Source organism: Odontesthes bonariensis, chromosome 13 (assembly GCF_027942865.1).
Source record: "Odontesthes bonariensis isolate fOdoBon6 chromosome 13, fOdoBon6.hap1, whole genome shotgun sequence".
Classification (NCBI taxonomy): domain Eukaryota; kingdom Metazoa; phylum Chordata; class Actinopteri; order Atheriniformes; family Atherinopsidae; genus Odontesthes; species Odontesthes bonariensis.
In genome coordinates, this window is record NC_134518.1 from 22,170,568 (window position 1) to 22,195,418 (window position 24,851).

General features: G+C 39.6%; 1 protein-coding gene across 1 annotated transcript in view; it reads left to right on the forward strand.

Moving 5' to 3' along the window:
* ccdc88b (coiled-coil domain containing 88B) overlaps positions 1 to 23,938 on the forward strand; it is a 49,545-nt gene extending 25,607 nt beyond the window's left edge. Inside the window, exons 16-27 of the mRNA XM_075481568.1 lie at positions 1,022 to 1,201; positions 4,408 to 4,748; positions 4,946 to 5,105; positions 6,628 to 7,002; positions 8,874 to 9,035; positions 9,572 to 9,849; positions 10,203 to 10,346; positions 12,345 to 12,531; positions 15,890 to 16,035; positions 18,448 to 18,555; positions 20,868 to 21,019; positions 23,365 to 23,938. Coding sequence (XP_075337683.1) covers positions 1,022 to 1,201; positions 4,408 to 4,748; positions 4,946 to 5,105; positions 6,628 to 7,002; positions 8,874 to 9,035; positions 9,572 to 9,849; positions 10,203 to 10,346; positions 12,345 to 12,531; positions 15,890 to 16,035; positions 18,448 to 18,555; positions 20,868 to 21,019; positions 23,365 to 23,732 — 2,601 coding nt within the window. The 3' untranslated portion in view covers positions 23,733 to 23,938. The remainder of the gene's footprint in view (positions 1 to 1,021; positions 1,202 to 4,407; positions 4,749 to 4,945; positions 5,106 to 6,627; positions 7,003 to 8,873; positions 9,036 to 9,571; positions 9,850 to 10,202; positions 10,347 to 12,344; positions 12,532 to 15,889; positions 16,036 to 18,447; positions 18,556 to 20,867; positions 21,020 to 23,364) is intronic.
* Positions 23,939 to 24,851: the final 913 nt, after the last annotated feature.

The window sequence follows — 24,851 nt, forward strand, 5'->3', positions numbered from 1 at the left end:
CCACCATCCAAAAACATCCATGTCAGGTTAACTGGTGAACCAAAATGGGCCCTAGGTGATAGTGTGGGCATGCATGGCTGTTTGTCTTGTTTGTCTCTGTGTGGCCCTGTGATGGATTGGTGACTTGTCCAGGGTGCACCCTGCCTCTCGCCGAGTGACAGCTAGGATAGATCCCTGAATTGGATTAGCGGGTATAGAAAATGGATGGATGGAAGTTTTAAGAAGCATTTGTGAATCTAACTTTTTGTGTCGTAGCAGTATTTCACAAAGGTTTCCCATGATGATCCCTCGTCCATGTGGTTATATCAGCTATTTGATATGACGGTTCTTGATGCAGTGCTGCCTGAGGTACTGGAGATCACAAGTGTCCTGCTTAGGCCTGTACACACTGAAATTCTTCCATATTCCTTGAATGATTCGAAGACATTCTGCACTGTAGAGTGAGGACTATGCAAATCTCTTCCAATGTTTCTTTGATGATCATTGTATTTAAACATTTCAATATTTTTCTCTCACATTTGTTGATAAACCAGAGATCTTCCGTCCTTCTTTCCTCCTCAAAGACTCTTTCATGGATTCTGCTTTTCTAAAAAAGCATGATTACAATCATCTGTTGAAATAACCTGTACAAAATAGCAGTTTTCACCTTATTATTAGATTTGATATGTAATGTGCTGCAGGCCTGAAATTCAAAACTTGATGTACATTAACAAATTAAATTAAGCTGATGATACCAAACATGAAGTAAAAAATGTTTTTTTGATTCCTGATAGAATTACAGCCTGTTCAAGCGCTAGACAAAGATTGGCGACAACTATTTGTATGCTTTTGTTAAGATGTTGTTTTTTTATTGATTTCATGGCTTTATTTCAGTCATGTTTATAAGAAATTCAATAAACAAAGACTAGTTGTGGAATTGCTGTCAACATGCTGATCCATCTTTTTTTTTTTCATATACAGTGTTCATGAACGCTGGTCACTTTCACAGCTCAGTGAAGGTTTTCCACTGTTTTGCCCTCAGGTTCTTCAGTCTGAGGGTCTGGCCATGGAGGAGGAGCTGTGCCGTCTACGGAGCCAGGCAGAGCTTCACAGGATGCAGACCACGGTCATCGCCACCCTGGAGGGAGAGCGCGCTGCTTTAGAGAGAGACAGGGACGCTCTCCGCAGCACAGTGGACGCAATGCGTGCAGCCCAGCGCAAGGTTGGAGAGTGTACATGCACAAACACTCACAAAATGTTTCCACAGACAAAGCAGATGCCACTTTACTACAAAGAACATAGAAGGGGAGCAGATGTAAAAAATGCAAACCTATGAAAAAAAACAACCCAGTCTGTTTGTTTATTGTTTAATCTCTCTTAACAATTACATCATACTGACCAGATTTCTTTCTTTCCTCATCTCTGGAAACTAACTACATTACTGTGAGGAGCAAATGTTCAGCAGAAGCCCGTTTTTGCATGTAAAACATCCTTATTAAGCCCTGGACTGAGCTTACTGGTCTGTTTTCAACTGCATTAGAAAAGAAAAGAAACTCATCCACTCTCCAAGTGAAGGCTTTGATATGGCTTATTTAGTAGATTTCATTCGATTTACAGTAGTTTAATGAAAAAAACTAAACAAAAACAAACCAAAAGTCACCTTTCTCAGGCATTCCGCTTTAGAAGGGGGCAAAGTCATAGTGAATTCTATATTCAATGCGCTATTTGCAGTAAAATCTCAAGACATAAGAGAAACTGCAAGCCAAGGAGAAGAGCACAGCCTAGTCAGCATTAAAGAAATACTATAAAAGAGGTTCATGAATACCTTGCCCTCAGACAGAGCCGTGTATGGTCCCTCTTCTTATGTTGTAATTCCTTAGTGCAACCACACCTCATTTCAGAATAGAAAATCAAACCTTTATGGTGGATTTGTGCCTATACGTCTAATAATCCAACATTACATCACATATTCAAATTCTCCCAGGATAGGTTTAGTAACTGAGATTTTTTCTAACAAGTAGTTCAGGCAAGTTCAAACATGTTTCAATTTTAGGGCAAATTAACACGTTGACATTTGACACGTTGGCATTTTTCTGCAATGCCACTTAATTACAACATTCTAAGAAACCTGGCTGTGTATGTTTAGACGATGTCCAGGAGCTGAAACTGTTTGACTTTGGTTTATATAAGAAATAACTTCAGCTGTACATCAGAGCTGTCAGCACCAAATAAGAAAATTGGACATTTGAAGTTTTGATGATTTGTCTCCGAAGCCAGAAAAATTTTAAGATATGCTTGAGTTACACTTCACATCCTCCACCTCCAGAATGAGAAGCAGCCTCAGAACACACGGGAATTAAATTGGAGAATGTTAAATGAAACATGAAGTGCGCTCTACTTCTTTCAGCTTCAGGGGTGAATAAAACCCGAATAGAAATTTCATCTCATCCTGTTTCTCCCTTGCTGATGATTGAGTTCACTGACCGACTGTGATGAAACATAACCAAAGAAGCTGTGTTGACCTGGTCACTTCATGCAGTAAAGTTTGAATGTGTGTTGTATTCATGAGATTCAGTTCGAATCAGGAGGTAGCTGCTCCCATGGGCTTCCTTCTTAACAAACCAAAAGTTACGTTTACATTTGGTGTTCATCAACAAAATATAATCCTAGCTTTGAGCCCCACTAGACTGCAAGACTAGTGGGAATTATATTTTGAGTATATTCTGTCTCACCTGCATGCATACATGTTTTCATGCATGGGCATGAACAGAGTTCGAAAGTAACTAGGTACATATACTGAGGTACTGTACTTAGCCACAGATTTGTGATAGGCTACTTATGCTTTCCATGCTGCGATGGACTGGCGGCCTGTCCAGGGTGTACCCCGCCCCTCGCCCATTGACTGCTGGGATAGGCTCCAGCCCCCCTGCGACCCGACCGACGGATTCAGCGGTATAGATAATGGATGGATGGATGGATGCTTTCCATGTTCAGAGGAAAATATAAAAAAGAGGTCTTTTTGTCTTTTCCCTTTCCACCAGTGTGCCAGACAATTTCCCTATTCTGTGTAATAAAAGTGAAGAGTTACAAAGCTCAAAGTCCACATGACAGGAGTTTTTCTTTCCTAAAGATGACACTGCTCATGTGCTGCCTAAAAGGCTGTTTTTAGCCCAGGTTTTTTCTCTACAACTGATCTACATCACCATGAGACACACTTGTATAATACCTGCCTAGCACAAAAGAGGCTTCTTGAGGTCATGGAACGATCCTTAACAGCTACATTTTTAGAATACGATGTCATAAAAGGAGTTCTTAAACCCCCCAAATTTCTTTTGTTTTTGATATGTTTGTTCTCACCATAAAGTTGCTACTATCATCATGTATTCACAGTACCCAGTATAACTGGCTATTAGGTAGACAGATAACAGCGACAAGCTATTAACAGCCTCTTTTCTGCCATTGTGTGTCAGGTGTAATTATTAGCTGAACCATCACATGCCATGAGAAATGCACACTTGTTAGGACTGTTCCATTAAGTGTTTTTTTTCAAATACACAATAGGATAGAATATCCTAGAGGTTGCTTGTAAGGCTCCATCCTACCAAGGAAGCACCCTTGACACTGAGAAGCACCTAAAGAATGAGCACCAGCATCAGATCAGTCAGCTGATTAGTTTGAATACAGAGGCTAAAATCAATTCTAACAGGGTGACAAGAGGTGCTTCAGCAATTTACAGTATAAGCAAGATAATAAAATCTCTTAAAACCACAATTTTTACCTCAACTTCAACTTTTTTTCAGCGTAGGATACCAGGTCTTTATTGGAAGAAGGCCTTATCATCAAATTTTCATTGTGGCTTTGCTGCTTTTAACATATATTCAGTTAGCAGATGCTTTTATCCAAAGCAACTTACAGTTGACACAGAGACACATAAAGGGTGTTTTTTGAGGTTCAGTGTGTTACTCAAGAACACTTGAATCAAGGATTAAACATACAAGCTTGTAATTGGTGGATACTGAGCCACATGTCAATCCATGTTTCTTGTTCATAGTCGTGTAAAATGTGTGTGGATTGACCGGTCGTACACAGCTGTAAAACGTTAAAGTGGCTACTTTTTAGTTGTATTTTGACAAAATTTTCCAAATTTTCCATGTTCTAAAACTGTTCTTATCATTTGAAAATTCAATTTCCTTTTATTAACGACGTTTTTCACTCGGTGATGTAGCATCTTCAGCCCCACAAATGACCTCTTGGATCTTTTGTTAGTTTGATGTCATATCAGTCATATGTTAAGAGGCTTTTAGTATTTTCTAATTTGCCACTGAGTGTTGGCTAGCAACCCAGTGTCTCATCTGTGTCCAGTCAAAAAATAAAGAAATAAATGAAACAGCACTGAGCATTCATCATTCATGCTTTCTCTTTTGCCAGACCGACCAGTTAGAGCTCACCACCCAGACTCTCAGAGCAGAGCTGGAACGTCAGGGGCGCAGTCTGGATACTTCCCGTCGTCAGGAGGAGCAGCTGGAAGCAGAGCTCCGTGAAGCCACCCTGGAAGCAGAATCTCTGTCCAGGGCACGAGACCAGGCTCTGCTGGAGGCTTCACGGCTGGAGCAGGAAAAAGAGGCGTGCCAGTCAGATCTTGACTGCCAGCGGAAGGAGGGGCGGCAGAGAGAGAGGGAAGCAGCCAGACTCAGACAGCAGCTGGAGAGCACGACCTTGGCCCTGGAGCACAGCAACCAGAGAGCTTGTGCTCTGGATGCTGAACACAGGTACAAATACTACGGCTCACTCATTTAACCTCGATTACGCGATTAACTTTACAAGGTGTCAGAATGAGCCTTTTGGTTGTGCCATGCATTTATCTGTAATGTCAACTCTATCTTCAATCAACCTTTGTCTGACCTGTTTCTGCTGCTTCTGGTGTGTGTGTGTCTGTGTGTGTGTGTGTGTGTGTGTGTATATGTAGACGTGTGTGTCAGCAGCTGTCTGAGTCCAACGAGCTCTGCACACGGCTCCAGGACCTGGAGGACAAGCTCACCACTCAATTAAGCAGCATGGAGGAGGGTAAACAGCAGCTGCAGGAGCAGTATGCAGAGGCTCAGGCCAAGATTAGCTCACTCTCTCAGGTGTGTATGCGCGCGTGCATGCGTGATAGATTAAGACACTATAGTTTTAAACGCAGGTCCAGGTATGTGGTAGAGGGTAAATTCACTTTGACCTATATGGACGACATAAATTCACGGTAATACTGCCATTAATATGCGTCTACAGTGAATAAATAGGGAAAAAGTAGAGCGCAGATTAAGCTGGACTTTTAAAAGAAATATATACAAAATATGTATTTTTTTTATGGAGACTGTTATCCCACATTGCAGTACACAAAATATAATGGAGATGTTGCCCACAGTTGTACAATTTCAAACTATTTTGTTTGTTTGATTTCTGGGTGAAACATCTCTGTGGTATACAACGCTTTAAAAAGATTCATGCCCGGTGAATGTAGGCCTGTTTCTGGTAGCAATCCAAAAATACAGTGCTCTGTATTTTATGGATGTAAACAGCATGATTATAAGTGTCAGAAATAATGATTGACTGTTCTACATTTTAACTCATGCTCACCCCCAATCATCACATATTGAAGCATGGTCAGGATCCTTTCACCTTGGGAATCCCTGTACCCAGCTGAACTGGACTTAACCATTGCAGGACGTCTCACTGTGGCAACTTTAAAAATGTAGTAGATTTTAATGCCACCCCCCGTTATTTCCCTTACCTTAAACTTAAATGCCTAAAAAAATTTAAACAAAATGGATCATTGCATTGTTTACACTACAAGACGTGTTTCACTTGTGTGCAGCTGTGGAGTGGTCATACTATCATGACAGGAGCTGACACACTGCAAGATTTTTCACCAGACTGAACCCCTGACTCATCTGCATCCATCCATCTAGTTTTTCTATACCCGCTTAATCCAGCTCGGGGTCACTGGGGCGCTAGAGCCTATCCCAGCTGTCATTATGGCGAGAGGCAGGGTACACCCTGGACAGGTCGCCAGTCCATCACAGGGCCACACAGAGAGAAACAAGACAAACAACCATCTACACATTGACCCTCACTGCTAGGGTCAATTTAGAGTCATCAGTTAGTTGGTTTGTGGGAGGAAGCCGGAGAGTACCCGGTACCTGGAGAACATGCAGACCCCACACAGAAAGGCCCCAGCCGGGATTTGAACTGTCGAACTGTTAAGGAGAAAGTGGGAGTCTCTCCACGGCTTCTCTCTTGAATCATTTATGATGTTGCATTCTGGAAACATCAGGGAAGCATGGATGCTCTCACTAACATTTAACAAAATCCATAGTTTTCTTCATCCTGTTCTCCTGTTTGTTTATTTTATCCTAACTTTGTTTCATCAGACCCCGTCGCTTGCACTCTCATTGGCTGTATGTAGTGCCTTGCTGATGGCTCACTCACAACTCTTCCCCCGCCGACTGCTCCAGAATATTGATTATGCTAGATATTCTCTGCTCTCACATGTAGTGAGAGAGTTTGCATATTTCTTTTTTCTTATGATGATCATGCATTGTTTGCCATTGTTTTCTTCAGATTCTAATCCGTGAATACTTTTATCTCCCATTCATTTCCTATCAGGATCTATCCAGTGAGAAGGCACGCTCTCAAAAACTGGCCACTGAAGTTGAGCACCTGAGGCAGAAGCTAGAAAGATCTGAAGTTGAACTCAAGGTGGCCACAGATTCTCTTAACCAATCACAGGAGAAAGCCGAGTCGCTCACACAGTGCCTCAAGAAACACGAATCTCTTCTTCATATTGAAAAGCAAAGAGAAGGTGCAGAGATGAAAGAAATGTCTAGTTCAAATTCAGAATCATCGTGCATGCAGGAGATGCCACTTCAGAATCAAAGGCCTGAAACTGGAAATGATCATGCCAATTCCTGGATCCACCAACAAGCCATAGGGGAGAGAGAGAGGCAGCTGAATGAAAGAGTGACAGAGCTGGAGAAAGGGGTATGTATTTGTGTTTGACTGTATTTCTGTGAATGATGCGTGGTAGGAATTGATCTATATTATTTTGAAATTTCCGCTCTATGGAAGCTTGATGGCTATTAGCTCACACAAGGCCACTTTCCTGAGTGGGGTGCTACTATTCTAGAAGTCCAATTTTGCTTCCACTCATCAGTTTTAAAATGTTCCATACTGTTCCTCTCTGCCTCAAAAACACATCAAATCAAACCTCAAGCTGTAAGGGGCAGCTGCATTATCGCCAAGGTCAGGAATTTCATCCAGTGCAGTCGGTGCCGTGTGGAGCAGCTCGAGTTCCCTGCTGTGGCCAAACCCACCCCACAGAGATAGCCACGCCCCTTCATTTGAATAGAAGCAACTGACATAAAAAGAGCCATGAAATAAAAGTGGCTTTAGAAAATAAAAGTTTACCGAAATATGTAAAAGTGGCGCTATAAAAAGGTGTCACTAAATAAATAAAATACATTTTCTAAATTACATAATTGTATTTATTTAATTTACATATTGTATCTATTTCATCTCATATTTATTAATGTCAGTGCTTATTTATTTCATGGCTCTCCATAGTGTCGTTCTGCATTTGAGCTACATTTGAGATGAGGACAATTAAAACCAATCACAAGCAAGATCCACCTTTAACAGAAATACATTGAAGTTTTTTTTATCAGTCCGTCACATCATTGTTGAAGAGTTTTGGCCCACTCTTCTTCACATTGCTTCAGCTCATTGAGGTTGGCAGCACTTGCAAATGCACAGCTCTCTTAGGGTCCCACCACAGCATTTCAATCAGGGTGAGGTCTGACTGGGGCATTGCAATACCCGATTATTTTTTTATACATTCTGTTGTAGGTTTGCTACTGTCTTTCGGATTATTACCTGTTGAATTAACCAGTTTCAGCTAAGTTTTAGAGGTCAAACAGATGGCCTCACATTTGACTCCGGCATACAGAGGAGTTTATGGTTGACTGAACGAGTCCGGTCGAATAGTCTGGGAGAAAAAAAAATAATAATAATTTACCCATTGTCTTTTCCTAAGCTCTGTTCCTTGACCTCATTGGAAAATATATATATTTCCACTGCACCTAATGGAGACCTTGTTTCAGGCCCCCCCCCCCAATATATTATTGTAAACTCCAACTATAACCATTTCAGGCATCAGTGTAAAAGAGTTTGGGTGAAAGGTGTTCATTTTTGTTGAGGTTAAAACATCTTTAAGAGATTAAATGCTGAAAAGATGTCATTGTATCATCGCTGAATTCAGCAGTTCAAGCGCCACCTTTTGATCAACTTGTCAGTACACTCACCAAGATGATGGTCAAAGTATGGATTTTCAGATTGTCGCATTTTGTTTGACAATCTAACTTTTATTCAGCATCCAAGATTTGTTATAATGTATTTCAGTTTGGTTATAATGCCAGGTATTTGTATTCAGCAAATTTCCACAACATTACTAGTTTACCTCCCATGATGCCTTATCAATATACTAATGTATAGATCAGATCTGATTGTACAAAGTCACAGTAATAAGTATGCAGATTTACTTAAATAATAAAAGCCTGTGTAAATATCCCACAAACTAAAATGATCAGGATATATATTTCAGCATTGACAGTATGTTGGGTACAGGATCAATTTAATCACTGTATAGATTGATCTAAAAGTTACATGTATTTAAAATGGTACCTCATTTAGAGCACTTTGAAAGATCAGCTGTATAGTCAGCCTGAATTGAAATAATTTGAATATTTTCAGAAGAATGAAACACAAAAGATAACAGCCCACAATGAAGCTGCTGCCATACATGGCTGTGTGTGTGGTTTTATGAACACTGAAGAAGATATTTCTCTCCCTCTCAGAAAGCTGTGGCGGTTGCAGGACAAGAAGCTTTGCGAATGCGGTTGTCTCAGTCCCAGGAGGCATGTGACCACCTAAAGGAGCAGCTAGAGGCTCTGCGTCGGCACTCCCTCAGCCTGCAGGACTCGTGCACCAGACTGCAAACACTAAACACCCAGCTACAAGTGAGCTGACACACTGACACGCAGCATATACACGGCTGAAGTGACTTGGTAGAACAAGAGAGCTTAATGTCTCCAAGATCACATTATATACATTTTTTTAAATCCTAAACTAAAGGCATTTTTTTTTGCAATAAATGTTGAAAAAAAATAAGTATTTTACTTGCGTTTCCAAGGAGTTGGATAAAAAGATCTGATCAGACAGACAGGTGATATATTATTCAATACAAGATCCAAGAAAAATGCAAATACATGGAAAAAAAAATGTATACTGTCAATAGTTTAGGAACTATCCCAAAGTTTTGCAAATTCTGCTTTCATGGCAGCTCATGTTTTATTAAAAGGCACCAAAGTTTTAGGACAAAGGGTTTGGTGGTTGTGCTGGCATTGTGTATATGCGTTTACATTTTGTGCACACTTGTACTGATATGTGTCTGCAAATTTATTAGAACTTGGAAAAAAGTCGTATTTTGTCTCCACGTAATAGCACATAGTACCTCGGTCCTGTGTCACATTCCCCGAATCGTACATGCATTCAGGTGGAGCAAGCATCACAGAGCTCCCAGCATGCAGCAGTGGTGGCGCGCTGCAGCGAGAGCGAAGCAAGGTGTGCTACCCTGGCGGCCGAATCAAAGGTTTGGGTGCGGGAGCGTGAGGAGTCAGTGGCCAGGATGGAGGTTCTGAGGAGGGACCAAGAGCGGATGACAGCATTGCAGCAGCAGCAAGAGGTGGAGCTGGAGGAGCTGCTGGAAAAACATTCTCAACTGAGGAGCAACAACCGCAGCCTGGAGGCTCAGCACAGGGAGCTGGAGGGCAGGTAAAAACACTGACCGACTGCAAATTAGATAAATACTAACTTTGGAAACTTTAACCATGTCGTGGAGCAAATATTTCAGTAACTGTACCGTGTCTTATCAACCATTTTTGGAAGTTAACTGACATAAAACATCTCTACCATTCAGCTTAAATATGTAATGCTAAATGAAAGTACGTGTAATGCCATTACTTTTTCAAATTTTGATCAATACTGCCTAAAGGAAACTAAAGATGCAAAGAAATGCTTGTCTCTCAGTGTGGACATTAACACGTTAAAACTCTAAAACACATGAAAAACTTAATCTTACTTTCAAACCATTTTATTGAAGTGAATTTTGTGTTTGCATTTTCAAGGTACAAGGAGCTCCTAGATGGTAAAACCCAGCTGGAGGAGAAAGAGCGAGAGATGAAAGTGGAGAGGGACAAGATGGAGGCAGGGGCCCAGAGGAGGTTAGAAAGGGAACGGGAGCTGGAGAGGCTGAAAGAAGACAGTGAAAGGTAAGTAATCCAGACAGCTTCTTCAGCATCACATTCATGAGATCTGATCACCCTTTCATGGCACTCGTGTTCATTTGAATGCAGAGAGCAGCAGCAGTAATGCCTCTATATGAAGCACAGTGAGCAACACAGGAATCGATTTGAATGCAAATGTACTGTATAATGCAATGAAGGCATTTCTGTGCCTGATTGACGACCTTTGGGTTTAGCACAAAAGAAACAAGGCTTCACTCCGTAAAACATATAAAAACTAAATCCAAAAGCCTTGAGTGAAAGCAGAGAAATTTAAGGTTTATTTTCCAGAAACACCATCATGCAAAGAGCAAATTAATATATTAAATATTTTCCTAAAAATGACCTTTTTTTGTGTGTATTTAAGTCTCAGACCAGGCTTGCTATGATCTATGGTTTAATAACTTTTAATTAAATTTTCTCTCGGGGGTGATGTATATACACAGTAATGATAGTGATCATCATCATAAGATAACCTACCATAAATACTTAACATACCATAGACAGGGAGGCCATCTTACAACATCCGACCAAAAATACTGTATTTAATGGGAATCCGCGTGCATTTTTAAAAGCTTTCCAGAAGTAAGTCTAACTCTGTGGAATATCACAGCAGAAATTAATATGAGCAGTTTATGTTTATAGTATGATACAAAAAGGCTGTTTTGGTTTGTATAACTATATAAGTATGATAACAACTGAAATGGAGATATTTTTCTCTCGTAATTTACTTATTTTGAATTTTATTACAGCCTTAATTCATGCACAATGAATGGTTTGGCTACTTTGAGAGGTAGAAAGGCGCCATTATCTCTCTGTTAGATGTTGGGGTTCATTCTCACTGCTCCCATACTGATGGAAAAAAAAAGAAAAGAAAAAACACTCTTTATACCAGCTGGTCAACATCAAATGGCAGACAGTGACCAGCTGTTCAATATAGAAGAGCTTGAGAGTCAGGCACTTTCCTCAAGACAGCTAAAAATAGAGTGAGCATTCATTGCATGGAACAATGGACAGAACAACTCTGAGTAAATATTTTTTGGCATGTCAACTGGAAAGGTGATAATAGGACAATGATGTGGTCACAGTTTGTCTCCTTTGTGCCAACATATTTGAAAGAGAGTTTTAGCTTTTCAGATGTGTGTGTATTCTGACATTTCTTTGGAATGTTGGTAAAAAAGACAAGATGTGAAAGACTTCATCCTTGGACCTAGAGACTTGTCATCTTTTACTATCAGGAGATATTTAGAGTAATTTAAAAAAAAAAGGATACTAAAGCAAAGAAATAAAAGTCCCTGAGACGTTTGCCTGACATCATTGTGTAGAGTTGCCGAGATTTGTTGTTACACAGATTTTATTAAAAATTGGAAAGTTACAAGTTGCCAAACTACTGAGAGCCTGTGGATTTAAGCCAGTCATCCCTCCCCACAGTCAAATGTACAGATAACTTAGCTGTATGTCTACACTGACAAGAATTTGACATATTGATTTCATCTTTGGCAGTTGTGGGGAGATAAATATTATAAAACACATCTACTGAAATACTATTACAGGGAGCGATTTAATGGGTGTACATGTAGAAAATGATGCGCATTCACACACACACACACGAGTATGTCTAATGAAACTCAGAAAGTCCTGAGATATCCCTATACAAGTGAAAGAAGAAAACTCTGTCCATGAGACCAGAAAAGGACGTTCATGTAAGATTAAATTATGTAACATTCAGTTCAGAACTTAGTTATGGTAATCAGTAGCATATACATCCGACGTCACGTGGACACCCAGGGGATGTCCCTTGTATGCAGGACTATAATCGTCAGTTGCAGTTGATGATTAATTTACTTAATTGTAGCTTAATTGTAGTTTTCTTAGGATTCCTCTCATTGTAATGATAACACAAGCTTCTGTTGGAGAGCGCTTAGCAAACAGTAGCTCAAAACACATCACAGGACACATAAGTGAGAATATATGTTGGTCTTGCAGACTGCAGACCCAGCAGAAGGATTGGTTGGCGTCGCAGGCAGAGCTGCTGGCTCAGGGCTCAGTGCTGAAGGTGGAGCTGAGCGCCTCCCAGCTAGAGAAGACTAGAGTGGAGGGGGAGCTCAGCGTTCTGAAGGAAACCAACCAGAGTCTGGACCTCAGCAATGCTCGGCTCACCAGTCAGTACCAGGTAACAAGACTCAAATATGCAAACTCCTACAAAAATGCAGCCATACACCTGCAGGTGTTTTGTAGCTGCCAGTTGACCAGGCTAAACGGGATTTACTGCTTCCCTAGATGGGCAGTTAGATATATTACCCACTTAAAGTACAAATTAATTCATCTAATGCTTTATTGATTAATTTGATTGATTAAGGGAAATATATAAGGAATTCATAACAGATTTTTGTGAGTGGAAGAAACGCTATCACATCATCAGTGGGGAGCAATTTCAGCCAAACATGTCAGACAACATTATGTATTGGTTAAAACAAAAAATGAACACTAAGACGCTCGTAAGGAGTCGAGGCATCTTTGGCTCTCTAAAAAGCTTTGGCTCTCCATGTAATGCTGTCTTTAAGCACTGAATATTGAAAACACTTTCAAGTTTTCTTCAGCCAATATTTGGCCTTGAATGCAGGTGTTGAGTCAGGGTAAGTGTGGGTGCCTAAAATCAGCTATTTACCACCAGTCATTGCTCAAATCTACATTTTTCTTTTGTCGTTTGGGCCATGCCTCACCTGCTCATATCTTGCAGTAACCCAGGTTACTAAAGGTCTATTGACATTCGGGCCTCATCTGGCCTCAACAAAAGTAGTCCAGATTAGTAGTCCAGAGGCACTTCAACCACTTTCGATCAGAGCAATACTCTCTTTCAATGGAATACTTAAATGCCCACTGTTGAATCGAAATAAAAGGCTGGAATGACTCCGTTTTGGTTAGCTTAACAAGAAAGCTGGAAAAGGGCAGATAGCTTGCTCAGCTAAAAAAAAAACTAACAAAATCCAACTACAATGACAGCCTAACAGGTTACACCAGTTTAATGCGATTTTATGATTGCTTCACACATCATTAAAGAAACCAGTTAGATCGTACTGATTAGTGTCTTCTTGTGTTGCTCGTAAGCAGCTTTTGTTGCTGTTTAATAGAGCCAGACTAGCTGCTTCCAGGTCACTGCTGAGCTAATTACCAAGTTGCCAGCTGTAGCTTCATGTTTACTGTACAAATAGAAGTTTCTGACAGTGGACAAGAAATAAACAAATGTCAACCCAAATGTCAAGCTATTACTCTAAATTGTGGATTAACAATGCATCGCACGCAAACTGAATTGCATTCCCTCTTGTGACTGATTTGTCACAAATTACATCATTATATACTTTATATTATGACAGTTATTTATTTCCAGATCAACTCTTTCTACTCAGGCATCTTATTGTACCATCCACATAGTTGTTAAAGGGAAATGCAGTAGGTTTAGATTCTGGCTTCTCATTATTCTGTAATGCTGAGGGAAAATTAAGCAAAAGTCTGTTTGGTCCAACAATTAACCTGTTGCAGTGGTGCTCACTGATGTGGCTACAGTTGGACAGGACTGCGTGTAAGAAGACAAGGTAATTTAGAAACATATTCACAAATAGGAAATTAGCAGAGATGCTTGGAAAATGTACAGTTGTGTCTTCACAAATGATTGTTGGACTATTAAATGATTTTCTGATCTACTCAGATGAACTCTTTTACATTCTTCATTACACATTTGACAGTGTGGTCTTCACCTTGAACGTAAACTCTCCACTAAGCAGCATCTTTGGACACAAATTCTCCATTTTTGTGCTTCTATCAGCACTTATTTGGTTGGTTTTCTACTCATGTGCTTTGCAGTCAGTCACTGTTGCAGACCTCTGACCTTTTGCTCCACAGTTTTTTAAGGTTTTTATAAAACAAGTGTGTAACCAGTGCCCTGACAGTTCTGTCACTGGCAGCTCATCAGATTGTTTCGCACCTCAGTTCACATTCAGTACTGCAAACTACTTTTCAGCTAAATCTGAATCTGCCTGTACAGAGATCTTTTCTGTATTTTTGATGTTATTTTACATTTGCTTTGGTCATGGTTTCATGAGAGGCTATAGGTGAGCAGCTGACACAAGGGCCACACAGGGACCCAACATTTTCATTCTTATTTACAGATTTAAAACACTTAATTCTGTATTTTTCATTACATGGAACAAACTTCAGTTGCTCTAATTTTAATTTTTGCCTTTATCTTCATAGGTAAACATTTACCTATTTTAAATTGTGTTATTAAATGTATTATTATTCATGAATCAATGTAAAAATATCTTTTTTTTCAGGTGGTGTGATTCTTGTGTTTTTTCTGTCAAAATGTCCTATCCTGTCAATCCCAATAAGGGATAATCTGGAAACATTTATTTTGCATATTCTGTTGACTGTGACAGTGTTGATGGTATTTTCTGTTCCAGCAAAGTGAAATGTTGTTAACTGATAAAATCAGGCTGCACTGCAGGGAGTTTGGGACTGTTTTGTTTATCTGTGGCTGCTGCAACAACACCTGGGACTGGCAGGCAGATGTCTTCCCTATATGAAAAAAACTGGAGTATGATACTATGAGAGTGATTACTTTTTTTCTTCTATAATGTGGTGAAAGAAAATGTTCTTTAAGCCTAAATTGCCCCAAATTGCCCTAAACAGAGTGCAGCTGGTGGAGATAAAAATAGAAGAGGGTTTAAAAGATGTTTCTGTTAAATACAAAGCAACAGTAGTCCTTATAAACTTATGATTTAATATATTTATAACGTATGTATGCCAATAATTTACACAGATGGGTATTTTGGTTAATGAGCTTCTTGTTTCACATGTCAACAAATTGTTTATGTTGACATGCACACACAGGCCCTGGCGAGATAGTTGGGAATATTATGCAAGATTTATTTTTTTATGGGCTGCACGGTGGTGTGGTGGTTCGCACAGTCGCCTCACAGCAAGAGGGTTCCAGGTTTGATTCCCGGCTGGGGCCTTTCTGTGTGGAGTTTGCATGTTCTCATCGTGTATGTGTGGATTCTCTCCGGGTACTCCGGCTTCCTCCCAACGACCAAAAACATGAATGTTAGGTTGATTGGTGAAATTAAATGATCTAAATTGACTAAATTGTCCTCAGGAGTGTGAGCATGCATGGTTGTGTGTCTCGTTTGTCTCTGTGTGGCCCTCTCGTGATGGACTGGCGACCTGTCCAGGGTGTAACCTGCCTCTTGCCCAATAACAGCTGGGATAGGCTCCAGCCCCTCTGCAACCATAAATTGGATTAAGCGGGTATAGAAAATGGATGGATGAATTTTTATTTTCTATCACCCGGTATGCATGATTTGTCAGCTGTATCAAAGTTCTGCCCTGTTTTGTCAGTAGGTCTTTATGTTGTCTGTAAATCCTGTGTTTTACAAGCATGCTTACACAGTCCACCTTTATACACAGTCTACTTTTTATTATCTGATCTTACCCAGTTATTATTTTTCTCACATATATGGTCTTGCTTGTAGCTCTTGACCCAGCTGAAGGGGAACATGGAGGAGGAGAACCGACACTTAGTGGAGCAGAACCAGAGTCTCCTGAAGGAGAATCGGGCCTTACTGGAGCAGAGTCTGGAGCGTCGTGACCAGCACTACTCACAGCAGAGGGAATATCAGTAAGTAAACACACACACACACACACACATCCCAATGCAGATATTTTGTATTGCAGAGGATAATCACCAAGGAAAATTAATCTAGACTGAGGAAGAAATCATGAAGTTAAATGAAAACATTTAAGCACTAAAGCTAATTTTATGTTAGATGTGAGAATGAAGGCTTTTCGTTAACAGTCTGAACTCATATCTTGAACATAGAGGGCTTGATACTGCAAAACGATTTCACAGTCCAACAGCTCTCAGCAGTCACCCTTTTGACTGAGTAATAGAGTGGTGGCAGAGTAATTCAGTTCATAGCGAGCTGGTTTCACTCTTATAGTCTATTGAATCAAATCTCTTTGAAATTATACCTTTTTGTACCTCAATTTTCAGCCTTAATTCTTGAGCGGATCTCTTTTCTGTGCTCAGGATTTTCTTGTGTTGAATTACAGATAAAAATGTCAGTGAGAATTGAACATAGTCTCACAGCATGTTTTAGATCAACACCCTGCTGTGTGATATAACATCTGGTGCTCGTAACACTGGTGGGTTTGCTGAAATACCGTGTGTTAGACTCACAGAAATCAATTTACAGTTCAGTTACTCTCTGTCAGTATGGTTTTCATTTAACAGAAAGAAATTTGCAAACAAAACAGGATAAACAGGATATAAAAAAATCCAAACACTTAAGTACATTCAGATTATATCAGAGTATCAGGCCTCAAGGATATTTAGTTTCGATAAGAAATTAAATCAGACTTGTTAAAAAAAATATGCAGCAAAAGGCATGGTGTCAACAGGAAGCAGGTTGCTGAGAAAAGGCAATCACAGACATGGAAACGGGATCAGGTTTAGGTGGTTCGATTATTGGATTTTATTTGGTGACAAGACGCATGATTTCAAAGAAATGTTAGTGTCGTCCCATGTGTTGTGTAGACGAGTAACTGTTTGCTCCTGTAGGTGCAATTTAAAAGCCTCCCTCAGGTAGCAGATATACTGCACTGGTGATAAAAGCTAACATCAAGCGGTTCTGATGTAGACATGACTTTTTAAAGATTCCGCAGCATCTCTTTGGAAAAGAGGAGGTGACCTTCAGATGTTGTTAATGTTTGTATTCTGACAGTTTGACTCTAATTGATTTTAATTACCACTTTTGTATTAATTACTGTTCCCAGTAATGGTTCTGGTGAGGGAAACTAATTCTAAACTGCACAGCTTTTTGGTGTTTGTTGCTTTCTCTTAACTGATCTGATACCAGAATCTCTGATCAGTCTTTTCTCCATTGTGGTTATTTTATGATGCATTCACTACAAAGTCTGTAGTTCTGAGCAAAGTGGTGCACGGAGTATTGTGTATTGTGGTCCAGGAAATCTGTCCTGAGTATTATAAACGGTGGTCTCACTCATTAAGGGAGAAAATGTAATCCAAACTAACAGCAGGAAACAGGTGTTGAGTATAAGGAATGTAAAGAAGCCAAATGTTTGAATTGACAGCATTTGTTTTGCGTAGAGAGAAAAACAAGAATTAGAAATAAAGTCACAGTGAAAAGATACGAGTATGAACAAAATGATAAAACAGCTCAGTTAATATGTTATGCATTACCACATAACCAAACATCACATATTCACTCTAGTTTAGTCATTTCATTTCACAGATATGTTTGACCCCTGCCTCCGGGAGGGTCTTCAAACCTGTCAGAGTGCAAAATGCAGCTAAGATAGTTTGACTTTCAAAGTAATTTGATTTGTGACAACGAGCAAATGATAGAGGGTTTTTCCTCGACTAATGTTGGGGAAAAATGTTGTGAACAAACATGTGCAGATGTCTCATAAACCCTTCATAAACTCTGTCTCATCTCATAAATGGGATACTCTAGTCTAGCTAATACATGATCTGAGGTAGGATTTTCAGTCAGTTAGAAAAAATAAAAAATCGAGCCATGCTGCTAACCACAGATTCATAAATACAGAGATAAATACAGTAATGCATCATCATTAAGCACTCTGTGACATCATTCTGCTATAAATAATTTTACTGCCACAGTGTCTGTATCAGAGGAGAGTCTGCTCTGTTACTGCTCACAACATAATTTTATGTAAATCAGTGACAACAGTCGCTGACTTATTTTAGTCTGGATCAAAATGGTGGGCGGACAGAATGAAGAGATTATTTCTATTCACAGCTACTATGATGCTGTGAAGGCTGAAAATGCACAGAGGTTTCCATAAGAAACGTCTCAAGCAGCTCCATTTCTCAGTAGTGAGGTTACTGGGGAATCACACGCTTGCAGCTATGCTACTTAACTGACACACTTTTAGAATAGTCCCATTGTCACAAACAGATAATGCATGCATGAGATTAATGAAGCAGGCATTTTGTTCTTCCTGCTCTGAGCTGCTTCGCTCTGATGCTTCATGTGTTTTCATTCAGGGAGAAGCTGAGCGAGCTCCGTCGGGAGAAGCAGAAGTTGGTGGAGAAGATAATGGATCAATATCGAGTCCTCGAGCCCAACATGCAACCTTCAGCCAGCAAGGCCAAGTACTTCATACAAATATATTTACATACTCATACTTACATATATAGTACACCAAGCTGCCAAAACTACACCTGTATAGACCAGTGTTTTGAGAAATGCAACGCCAGTCTTCATACACAAAGACAAGTGGTAAATGCTGTACATTTCACATGAATTATCAGTCACTTAAATGTATTATTTTGTGTGATAGTGTTCAGATCTTGGTGGAGACAAAAATCTGAATTTTAAACAGAGTAAATGTGGCAAATAAGTCAACCAAGTGCCCAGAGGGTGCCTACCTTCACCTATGCTGAATAAAACGTTTCTGGATTTAGATATGGATCTGGATCTATACCAAAAGTTATTCACTTCTAAGTTGGGCACGTCACACTTCTTGTTAATGCAAATGAGTCATCTTTTTCCAAACAGACAAACTGTACTGACCACTCGATATTTCTTGGCTGAGCTATTTCAACAAACGTTTCAAATAATTTGAATAAAAACCCTAATTTTGCTGCTAGAGAAAAATCATGCTTTTACTTCCCCAATTACAGATCCTTCACACAGTGTTTTGTGTGACTCTTAGTTCCCATAATCCGCAGAAAGAAAGTGCCAAGTTAGCATTAGTCATGGAGACAGAATAGCTAAAGCAATGTGAAATGCTGCACTTTTCACATTTTTAATACAGGGACCATAACCCTAAAGTTAGACTTTAATGTAGACCTTTTGTTTAGGTTTTCTATCTATCTATCTATCTATCTATCTATCTATCTATCTATCTATCTATCTATCTATCTATCTATCTATCTATCTATCTATCTATCTATCTATCTATCTATCTATCTATCTATCTATCTATCTATCTATCTATCTATCTATCTATCTATCTATCTATCTATCTATCTATCTATCTATCTATCTATCTATCTCAACATTATTTGGAAAACATCAGCTGCCTTATGCTGTTTTAAGCAGAGCTGCTCGGTTCTGCTCTGCTCCACTTTCTTCAGTTCTTCCAGGAAATGTCAGGCCCTCCCAAGTCAGCCAAGAGAAATAATCTCTCCCACATGTTCTTAGTCTGCACGGAGTCCTCTCCCAGATGAACGTACCCAAAACACCTCACCTGGGGACTCATCCTAGACAGACACATGAACCACCTGAACCAGCTCCTTTCAATGTGGAAGTAGCAGCGGCTCCACTCTGAGCTCCTTTTCAATGACTGAGCTCCTCATCCATCTCTGAGGCTGAGCCCAGACACTTGGTAGACAAAGCTCATTTTCAGATGCTTGTATGTCTAAAAAGTGACAGCTGCACTCCAAAAAAACATGATAAACAGAATAACTCAGTTTGGCTGTAACCTGCTTCAGCTCTGAGAGTTGGTTTCACTAACTGAATACAAAGAATCAATTTGAATGAAATAAAATGAAATGATTTTTCATTTGAATCTTTTTTTTCAAAATGTTATTATTCTAAAAAGGTTTTCTTGACAGACAGTTAGAGAGGTGTGGAATACATCATTTTTAGGTTTTGAATTTGTCAAGTGATAATACTCTGAATACATTTGGGCCCACAAGTTATGCATTATAAGTCCTACGACTCGATAATATGTCCCAAAAAATGATACCTTCGCATTTTTAGACAGAATGGAATTGCATAGCATGTATCACTATTTTCTGCTAATATTTACTAATATAATATTGATAATAGGTGAAGTGAAGGGATGCCATTCTACCTAATGTCAAACAGTATATATATAAATATATATATATTTATATATACTACATTTTAAAATGACTAAATTCCTCCTTAAGCTTATGCTGTTTTCTCTTTTTCTCTGTTTCTGTAATCAGACAGCACAATAAGTCAAGTGACTAAAATAATGACCTCAAGCTAATAAAAGGTCACTGATGATACAACCGCGCTGTCATCTGCTAAAATCACCTTTGGCAATGTCCGTGTTTTAATTTTGGTTGTACATACCTGTAAATGATTTCTAGAAACTTTCCTGGAAATTGTCTCTGTAAAGGTCAATATAGATATTGAAGATCTTAGCCAAACTCCCCACCAATTTTTGAAAAAGATTTTGATTCGTAGGTTTTGTGTGATCACGCAGAAATAGAAACAGAACAACACAAATTACACTGATAATACACCTTCTGTGAGGCTCTGTATCTCGGCCAAGGAATAAACACCACACAACGCTGAGGTTTCTACTACATGACACACACCCTACCTCAGTTTGAGGATAAACAAGACTTGTAGATAATGTGCATCAGTGTGCACGCAGAAGCTCAACCCTCCTTGTGAAAGGTCCCTGTCCCCTATGTCCTCACAGAAAATCTAACTGGATTGCAGACAGAATGAAGAAGCTAATCAAACCCCGAGGAGGAGGAAGAGAGGGACGCGCCCTCTTCACTGCCGCAGGCAGCGTGGAAAATCTGGCCGACAGCACTGAATTTACATCAGACACACACACACCTAGTCCTGGTGAGATTGCACACACGCACGCACACGCACACACACACACACACACACACACATACACACACACACACACACACACACACACACACACACACTCACAAACATGCACACAAAGCACAACACAATAACCCTCATTCTCACACTGACAAACACACAAACATCAGCCGACTGGTTTTCACAAAGATATGCTCTCATACTCACCCCATCAAGCGAGGCTACAGGCATGCATACAAATCATCTCATGACTACCAAGTGTGGTCGGCATTGATACCGTTCTCTGCTGCTTAGATCTCTCCCTGTAAAAAGCCAAGATTCACTGAAGCTGGCGTACTCTGCTAACCACATGTTGAAAGGAAAAGATTTGTGAGGCTTCATTCACTTTTAATGCATTTACTGACTGAGAGTCGGACAGAAATCCCCTGCAGATATTTTCAAAGACGTGATGTAAGCTCCTACCTGCATTTGTAATAATGGTTTCTCTCTTTTCAACATAGTATTATTGTCCCCCATTAAATTTGATTTCTGTTATCCCCCATAAATCCCTGATTTCTCAAAACTTGGTGGGGGTCTTTCTGTTTCCTCTGAAGCAGACTGCAGGTTTTTATTGAGTGCATCCCAGAGAGAGACTCTACACAAGAAGTGGAGGAAGCAGAGAAATCTCCCCACAGTTAAAAGCCGGCAAAGAGATTTACCGAAACCTCAACACCCTCCCGTTTGATATGTTTTGGAGTGACATTTAACCAACTCCTTCATGATTGATTAATGTGCCGAACTGTTACACAGGTTAGATAAAAGAGTTGGCATTGCGTCCTTGTTGTGCTCTTTTGTAAGGCATAAACTAATTTGCATAGCATTTTCCATAAAAATATCTATTTATGCTTCATGAAATAAACTAGTATGTGCTCTGAGACTGTGTTAGGTGCACATTCAAACATGGGCACATGTTTTGGTTTGGGATCATGAGTATCATAACTCACATTTCAATTCCCATGCTGTACAAGATGAAAAGGAAGTAAACCTCTCCACCCTGTGAGTACTGAATTTATTGAAAATACCTCTAACTCAGCATGCAGCCTAAATAAAAAAGGTGCTGTTGTTTCATTTTCTGAGTTTAATGTCAGAAATGTGGTTATATCAGCAATGTTAATGTGCAGGACTTTTCAGCAGATATGGAAGCCTTTGTAAATGTTACACAAACAAGTTTGTCATAAAAAACTCCTTCACAACATATTTCAAAATAAGGAATACAATTAAAGCTGAAAGCGGCGATGATCAGACCCTTACTCCTCTTTGCACACCAGGTCACGCTGCATTAGTGCAATTCAGGTTAATTCAGGACTGGACTCTTATCGCACGTTGCACAAAGGAGTAACACAGCCCTCCCTGTTTTTATTATGCGACAATACATTACCCTTATTAACTACAACCCCAGCTCTAAAAAAGTTTGGATGCTGTGTAAGATGTAAATAAAAACAGAATGCAATGATTTGCAAATCCAGAAAACATAAAATGTCTAAAGGGAGACATTTGACTATTCGATGCAAAATATTTGCTCATCTTTAATTTGATGGCAGCAACGCGTCCTGAAAAGAGCTGGCACAGGGCCATATTTACCCCTGTGTAGCATCAGTCTGTGAATGTCTGGGAACTGAGGAGACCAGTTGCTGGACCGTTGGGATGCTGTACATCATGAGTAGTGATGAAGTGGTAAGAAATCCAGTGATGTTTGTCAGAAAAAGCTGAATTCCTGTTGGGTTTGGGGTCTTGGGATGGTCTACGTAGTTGCTGAATCTGGTCTATGAAGTAAAATGACACATGTGAGAGCTAGTTTGCTGTTTGTAATGGCTACTTTGCATCACTTCAGCCACGCCCATTCCTGAGAGCCATACCAGATCTTGAGACCCTTTCCGTCACCTCTGACACTTAACTTCAAGCATAATTTCAATTTAACTGGACTACTTTCCTTGTCCCAGAATATGAGCATTGGAGCCGAAATTAGAAGCCTATGAAAGGTAAAGATGTGTCAGTCAGTTAGTGTTGTGCTTTTTATGTTCACCTTTAATGTAATGGATCAAAACAACTGGCAAAAAAATTGAGTTGGCAGCAGACTTGTGTGATGCTGAGGGGTCAATTTGACAGCGTTACAGCATCTCTTTGCCTGTTTTTTACAAAAGAGATTATGTTATCCACTGGTTTTTACCAGCTTCTTGTTCTTCTGGATACTGGCTTCTTCTGTTTCTTTTGAATTATGCAGTGATTTATTGACCTCTGATTTTAAACTGAGTCTGTGTAAATGAGGGGTTTACAGAATAATTTATCAACCGTAAATTAATTTCATTCTTTCTTAGATCCTCGCAGTGCTCCAGTCTCTCCTTCTCCCCTGAGGAAAACTTTATCTCAAGGAGAGCCCGACATCTCGGTTCCCGGGACTCCAGCCATGCGCTCTGGCTCCGGGGGCCGTCGCAAGCTGGGTTCCCGTCACGGTTGGGGGCTTGGCTTGGCTCGAGGTGGCTCTGGAATGTCCCAATCTTTTAGTCCCGGCGACCAAAAGACACCTCCCCGCCAGCGTCTACGCTCCAGCCAGAATAATACGTCTGTCCTCTGGGAGGGCGCAGGAAGTGAGACAAATGCACCTCAGGACGCTGACGCATCACTGAATAGTCAGGAGAGTATTGAAGAGGATGATAGGAGAGGTGAGGAGGAAAAAGTGGAATGAGGACAGCTGTACAACGGTTAGAAATTTATGGGAAAAGACAAAATGAATGTCCTCTCCAGGTGGATGTTTTTATAGTTTTTGTGTGTGATGGGAAAATAAATGAAATGTCAAACTGAATAAAAAATCGGACTGTAAAGTAAAACTGTGATAATCTGCAAGTATGAGAAATGAAAAAATAAATCCAATATTCTTTTTAATAAAACATACATTTGCCTCTTAGACTGTGATCTTTTCTCATTAACAGTCAACACTCCATCACAGCCTGGAACACAAACGCACTCACCTCAACTGAACTGACAACAAAGGTTTTTTAACATGTCAAAACTTAACAAGTTTCTCCTTTGTCATTATGACCCATGTCTCCACCAGGTTTCTTGAAATTTGGCTTTGCAGTTGAACACACAAATATATATGTATATATATGCATATGTATATCTATATATATATATATATATAGATATACATACATCCAGCACTTGCATGAACAAGTATGGAGTGTCCCCGTTTTTATGTGTTTGAATAAAATTTTTATATATTTTTTAATTAAATATCAAATCAAATCAAATCAAATCAAACTTTGTTTATAAAGCACTTTTCATACATTAAAAATGTAGCACAAAGTGCTATACATACTATAAATATCAATGTGGTTAGCATTTTTTCGTTAATGTCAGTTACCAACAAAATCCCAAATGTCAGTTGTTTAGACATCATTGTTTGACAGAGACATAAATCTATGGATGAGTTAAGGAGTAAAACATTAGTGATGCTTTCAGAGGATGCTTTCTTAGTAACTCGGGTAAGGTTTCTCAATCTTGACCTTCACAATTCACATCATCACTCAAAGAAGCAGCCTCCGCAATAAACTAAAAGTCTTTCTCTGGTAGCTTTTGATCTGATAAATTATTATTCAGTGTAAATTTGCACACTTTATCTCCTCTGTTTTGATTTATTTTTTCAAAAAGGGACAGTGCCCATTGATCGAGGACTTAAGTCTGTCTTGTAAATGTGTCAGATTTGGTAAAATTTCATCTGCAGTATCTTGTAGGTTAATGGCGTATAAAGCATAATGAAACAAAATATTTAAACAAGAGAAAGTAACAGTATGGCTAATAAATA